The sequence below is a fragment of the Vigna radiata genome, chromosome 3 (assembly GCF_000741045.1).
Source record: "Vigna radiata var. radiata cultivar VC1973A chromosome 3, Vradiata_ver6, whole genome shotgun sequence".
Taxonomy (NCBI): domain Eukaryota; kingdom Viridiplantae; phylum Streptophyta; class Magnoliopsida; order Fabales; family Fabaceae; genus Vigna; species Vigna radiata.
The window spans coordinates 7,834,841-7,842,205 of NC_028353.1; the positions used below are offsets into that span (position 1 = coordinate 7,834,841).

At 29.0% G+C, this 7,365-nt stretch overlaps 1 protein-coding gene across 1 annotated transcript; it reads right to left on the reverse strand.

Moving 5' to 3' along the window:
• Window positions 1-4,989: 4,989 nt before the first annotated feature.
• LOC106757511 lies at window positions 4,990-5,876 on the reverse strand. Its single transcript, XM_014640183.2, has one exon. The coding sequence runs from the start codon at window positions 5,792-5,794 to the stop codon at window positions 5,216-5,218; it is 579 nt and encodes a 192-aa protein (XP_014495669.1). The 5' UTR covers window positions 5,795-5,876; the 3' UTR covers window positions 4,990-5,215.
• Window positions 5,877-7,365: the final 1,489 nt, after the last annotated feature.

Consider the following 7,365-nt stretch of genomic DNA (forward strand, 5'->3'; position numbering starts at 1 on the left):
AATAACAGTTCAAACAAGTTTATAACAGATTGGAAGGTGTCCAAACGTTCAAATAGTTAATAAACATGCTCCAACTCAAAATGACGACTTGTCCACTTGCAATTTTTAAGCTAAATTGATGGTTCAAAGGGACTAAATTGACACAAATTACAAAATATGGAGATCTAATGTATACACTTTTAAAAGTAGGTACTAAACTCAAAATTCCCTCTTAACATGGGAACAAAGGATTTAAGCCAAAAGAAAATGTTCCTTCTATCTCACATACCCATTATAACATCTTTTACTAGATTATCTTTTCCTTCTCTTTCCAATTACTTAATTTAGAGTATACAAATTTACTTGACAAATATAATTTATCTTAAGAAAAAGTAGGTTTAGTTTTGTATGATTACTTTCCGTTTTATAAAATTATTTCATTTGTAAATATATCTTCTATTATAACTGTAGGAGTTATGTTATTATTGATTTTCATTATTGTAATGGTGTAAATAGGATTGAAATTGGGTCAACTTTTTTCATGAGAAGTCTATGACCTATTTCATATCGTATATAGGGTTGGAAAAATCGATTTAAGTTAAGTCATTCGTTGAACAGACTAAGAATCTTTGAAAAACGGGGTGGTTAAAAGATCAATGATTTATGAAAACCGTTCAAGTCTATTAAACTGGTTTATTTAAATAATGTTAGTGTTATTGTTATTTTTTATAGTATAAAATAGACCTTAAAAAAATAACTATATCAGATAAATAAATTTGACTAACGTTTAATATTGAAATTTGTAAATGTTAGTTAAGGATAACTATTCTCTACTATTGTTACACATCTGGCAAGCAGAAATTATTTTGGCTCAGAAAATGATTATCTGATACAATGTCCAAAGATAGATTATGCTTTATGAGTAATGTAAGTAGAAAGTGTAGTTGGTATGGCACAAAAAAGTAAAAATAGAAAAGGAAGCTGCAGTTATCACGTAATGAGCAATGCTTAATGCTTTTCTCTGCCAAATGCCCCATATCCAGAAATAATAATTGACATCCCTGCTGCAACATCAAATGAATCNAAAGAGTGAAAGACACGTAATGTTAAACTTTTTTTGCCGAGATTCAATGACTCGATAGTTATGACCTTTTAAGTTTTAAGATGTTAACTTTGTGCAGATCTTCTATTAAAAAAATCCAGACACCGAAAAAGTAGAGTTATCAGTCAAACGTAGTGAAAATTATGGATGAAGAAAGCATAGGTTGGATTACAAGAAGCTAATAATAGCGATTGCGAACTTAACTGCCTCTGTTCATGAGTAATGTTAGATATCTACAAAAGTTTTTTCTTGGTTGGATTGAGGTAGCTTCACTTAGAAGTTAGGGTAGACATAGAGCTTCTCTGTCTCGGATATTCAAACTCATGAGTGTGTATGTCATATCTCCATTAGCCAGAGATACAAAAGGACGAACACGAGTGTAAGAGTATTACTGTGGACGCATGTAGAGAGAGAATGGGATTTTATATATTAAGAAAATATCCACTTGTGTTGTGTGGGGGTGGTGAGTTGGTGGCAACAGAACATTAATGAGAAGAATCGTTAGGTTTTCTTGGGAAGGCCTCCATAATGTGTTACCAAAGTCTTGTCTGGTTGTTTCAGTAACTGGACCCCTTCTCCTCCTTCTAATCTTTGCTCACAATAATCTTTCTTTTGGATCATATGAAGTTTGATGTAAAATAGGATCCACTCCTGTTTCTGGGTATTAGACTTAACACAACAACAAGAAATAATTAATGATGTCTTTTCCATATTCTTAAGGAAAGATCCATCAAATAGACTTGTTAGGAATATTTTGTTTTGATTGAAGTGGTCCATGATGACTATGACACGTTTGAATATTGGTTGCCTCTGTTTAAAAAGAGACACAGCTATTGGATCACATAACACATTGACTCGTCACTCACTGCAGAAACTGGGGGTCTTCAAAACATAAACAAACAACAAATGGAAGAGAAAAGGAAAAATACAGAGAGAATCACGGGAAATTGACAAACACTGAACCATCATACTAGAGTCAGGGTGAACTACTGACCTGTTGGACCCACCTTTTCATATCAGCTTCAAAGGCATATGAATTTTGGGTATACTCTAAAATCTAAACTGAAATCAGATGAAACATAATGGTAAATGGTAAACGATTCGTAAATATACTTTGGGGGCAACGTTTGGACATATGTACACATGGTTGTTTTTCCATGCACTTCAGCACGTTTCTTTCACATCCACGTTCTAAAAATAGTCTTAAAATTATGTTTTTTTTAATACATTTCAAAGTTTATTCAACGTTTGAAATTTTTTTAAATAATTTTAAAATCTGTTGAAACACAAAAATTTGGAGGTAGAATTTTTTGAATTGTAAAAGATAGTTTTAGAATTAAAATATATATATATATATATATATATATATATATATATATATATATATATATATATGATGATGCAGAGAGAAACATGTGAAAGTGCATTGAGAAAATGTCTACGAACATATATTTGCAATAGCAAGGCCCAACTTCTTCTGTTGGTTTTCTTTTTTCACACTACCTTTTTTTTCCTGCACTTCCAAATTTCACTGTGGTGTCCATTATAACCCTACAAATTATATATATTTTCTTAAATTAATTAGTTCAATAACAATTACTCTTTATCTACTTGTATTTATTGTCTTGCTATGTTTACTTAGCACTCTAAAGTCATTTTAACTACGAACTTCACATTTTTTCTCTTCTTGTGTATTTCTTTTTTTCAACTACTCTCAAAATCCTTATAATCTCCTAGACTTTGAAATACAGTTTTTTTTTTTGGATTTTGAAATTTGATTTTATATTTAAAATCTAATTTAAGATTTTCGAAATTTAATTTTGAATTTTTTTATAATTTTGAAATTCAATTCAGAATCTCTTCGACTTTGAAATTCGATATTTCAGTTTTCTTGATCTTAAAATCCAATTTTGAAATTTTACTCCAAATCCATTTTTATATTTTCATTGTATTTGAAATTCAGTTCTGAATTTTTGAATATTGAATTTCAAAATTTAACTTTAGAGTCTTTCGAATTTTAAATATGGGTTCAAAATCCTATTTTGAAATTCCTCAAATTTTGAAATCCTATTCTAGATTTTTTCAAATTTCAAAATTTAGTTCTAAATTTTTGACAACCAAGTTTTGAAATCTCTTAGATGTTAAAATATGGTTTTGAAGTCTCTCAAATTTTGAAATTCAATTTTAGAATTTTCAATATTTTAAAATTTGGTTTCAATTCTTTTCGGATTTTGAAATCTAGTTATGAATTTATGTATTTTAATGTGTAACATTTTTAAATTCATTCAGAGATTAAAAATTCATCCAGATGCATACAGATCCTTGGTGCTTTTTAAACCAAGTGATAAAAGTATTGTTATGTTGTATGAGTACTAATTTCTTTGATTGTCGTTTTAATATGAAAATCATTTTATTAATGTCCATTTTAATATGAAAATCTCCATTCGGTTTTCTTATTTTTATTTGTCATAATTTAATCAATATTTTAAAAAATATAATATAATCAAATCATTTTCATTAATATTGTCTTAACACCGTTAGAGAAATGTTACATATCAATTTTTGTATTTTCATCATTTTTATTTTAACTTAATAAATTGTCACATATAACGTAAAAGTGTAATGTAACAATAACAATACCACATATTAGTGATGGCAAATATCATTATAATAATTATCTCAATCTTAATTTAGTTTTTTATTTTTGTTTTGATTCATCTCGGTTTTAACTTCCATATTTTTTTAAGAGGACATATCATATCGTGACTAAATATTTAAAAGCATTGAGACATTTTTGTATGAGAGTATAAAAAATGCTTTCTACATAAACCATCACATCCCTCTTCAATTTGCATTTTTTACGTTTTATTTAGTCTGAGCTTGATGTAGAATGCTTCCGATAAATTAAATGACGGAATAATTTTATTATTTCATCCAAATTTTGGGTCAATGTACATACTAAAACAAAATTCGTAACTGGAAGAGCAAACAAAATAAAAATGAAGTGTACCAGTGTAACCATAAAAGAGAAAATTTAAGAAACAAACTGATTATTATGATGGAAAAAGTCAAACATAAACATATGTCATGTTTTTCTTTTATCTCATTTTCTATCGTATTTTCCTTCTTTCTTCTTATTTCTATTATCATTTATCATTTTTTTTATCTTTTACTTTTTAATTTATTTATCTTTTTCAAACCCGTTCTTCTAAAATAGGGTGGGTGGTGGTTTTGTTTATCTGGTTGAAAATTAGAAAAAAATAGTTGGGATTACTCGTTCTTCTCATTTATTTACTTATTCAACTTTTCAATTTCACCTTTGTTTAACCATTTGTTCTTACAGAAGGTATCAACTTCAAAGAAGAATACTATATACATATATTTATTTAGCCTTCTTTATTTTCTTTTATATATATTTAATTTAATCAATTATTTAATTTTTAAAAACTCCCATTATTTATTGAAATATTAAATGTAAAGATGACGAAATAATACGGATATAAATATTCGCTTTTTTAATATTCTATAAATATAGAATACTTTTGTATAAAAATAAGGATACATTTTAAAAGTAATTTAACAAAAAAAAAAATTGAAGAGCGTCAAGGTAAAAATCTAATATTCGTGCATATATTAACATTAACAATATATTTATTTATTTATAGCAAATAAATTAACAATATACTATTTTTAAACAAATGACGTCAACATCATTGTATCAACAAGTAATTGAAGTGACAAATGCAATAGTTATATGAAATTCCCTGTGACGTCGGTGCGATATTGCAAGTTGCTTCTAGGAGAGAAATCGTGATTTATCAAACTCAATTTTCCTAATTTGACTGACACCTATTTTAATTTATATTAAATAATTTGATAACATTCTTTTACCTGCATTCAATCACCTAAATTAATTTTCTGTAATTTTAAAAATAAGCAGTAGTGGAATCTATGTTTGTTAATAGTATAATATGTAACATGCAAACAGAACATGCTTTCTCTTAGAGAAACTATAATTCAGTGTGCTCTTAGACCATACATCACAGAAGCCATGCCTGAAACTCTCAGACAAGTTATACTGAATATACCCACATAAACCAACACTCACTGAATGCGACTGAATATAAACAACATCTAAATCTTTGCAGCAGTGAAGGTTTTAAGGAACAATAACCATCGAGATAGTTTTGTGTTAACCTTCTTCTCTTTAATGGTGTCCAAACTAGGCCTCCAACCTTTACCCGATAACTGCCTACTTAAATACTCTGGTCTCCCTTCTACCATCTCTGGCAAAAACTCACAAAACCCGTACTCCTCTTGGGCCTTCTCCGTCTCTTCTTTTTCCTGCAACACTGCAACCTCTCTCTCGGAGTTGAACAGCCCTGCAAGCCAATGAAGAAACCCCGAAGAGGAAACAAAATACTTGGGATGCAGAGCAGAGTTAACGATGAAGAGAATGCGGCGACTATCCTCGCTGCTCAACCCCACAGGCTTCCCCTGCTTCACCGGAACCATCACGTAGGTTTTCTTCATCTCCAGCTTTTGGTCTGCCGGCAGCGGTGTTGGCCTTTTCTGCTTGACGGCGGAGTGAAAATCAAGCACAACCTGTTGTGGGTGGTCCATCATGAGCTCTGCCACGGTTAACGGGTCGTGAAACTCTTGAACGGAACCATCCCAGTAGACGATTTTGGCGGTGGCTATTTGGTTTCCCATGAGAGAATACTTAATTGGTTGTAAAGTTGGGAGAAGAGGGAATGTGAATTGAGTTATATTGAGGATTACGTTAGAGTGTTTGTTAAACCGCTCCATCTTGTGAAGGATATAATGGTGGACTTGGTAGTTAGGTTTTGCTGAGGAGAAATGATTATTTAAGTCAATTAAATTTTTTACATTCTTACTTATTTTTTACTTTTTTTTCTTGAAAAATTACAAAGTTTTATATTTTTAGAATCATTTTTATTTTTGTATTATATGTTAAACCAATGTAAAAATATGTCGGTATTATTATTTTGGTAAATTCTTGGCTTGTTAGAGAATTTTACAAGTACATTGTCCCCCACCTTTATTAATTAATCTCATACGAAAAATAAGATGGTTGATGAAAATGTTCAGTAATGGTGTTGATCACCAATCATATTCCTCTTAATTTTGCCTTCTCTGTTTACCAAACAGGAAAATCAATTCAAGGAACCGTTCAACTGCAATTTAGTCAAATAATTTCATTCGGTTATATTATATTATAGTTTGTGTGTATGGTAATTGACGTTGTATATATATAATTTTAATGGACTCTCAAATTTGATTCAACCAATTCTGGGTTGCTTGTCGGTGCTATTTTTCATAATTTTAACCTCCTGACCTTTTCTCTTCGGTGTCAGCAGTAGCAATTTCTAATAACACATTTTTTTATATAATCAAATTGTTTATAAGTAAATATTCTTAATATATATAAACTTTTTACAATGAAGATATATTGAATTTCATATAAATTTCTTAAAAGAAAAAGAGAAAACAACAAATAATGAAAAGGAGAAAGATTAAAAAAAAAGTAAATTGTAAAATTTTATTATTAATAGCTTGAGAAGAAAAGGTACGTACGTGCATTGAGGCTAGGATACCCTACGTTACTGGGTATCATTAATAATTTGACGTACCTTAATACGGACTATGTGAACGTGACGAATTAATTTGATCATACTGACTTCATGAAGGTAGCACGATATTTGTATGCAAAATTCACTCTAAAGTTTTTATCATATTTATGCTGTAAGAAGATGAAACAGGGCGTAAATAAATTATTGGGCTCGCGATCGATCGTAATATATTTATTGTTCCATTAATCTTTAAATTATTCATGTTTAAAATAAAATATACTTTATATACTATATAATTTGTCAGAACTATAAATATAATATACGGTGTAACTTCACCAATAATTTAAAATGTCTCATTAGATACTGTCTTAATATTCTTGTTTAAATGAAAAGAGAATCAAATAGTAAAAAAAAAAAAACTTTTTAATTATGGGTAAAATTATTTGTTCCCTTTTCAACTTTTTTTATTCAAAAAATAAAGATTATAATATGTTTTCCGTTCACAAATTATTATTAAAAATTGTGTTTACTTTTTATATTATTATAAACTATTTAGTCTTGAAAATGTATATAAAATATTATTTCCAACAAATGCTATGTTAGTTATATTTTTGGTTAACATAAAAACTCTTTTGATCACAAGAGAAACACTTAACGAAATGTTGGGAAAATGTTTTACATTGGTGGAGA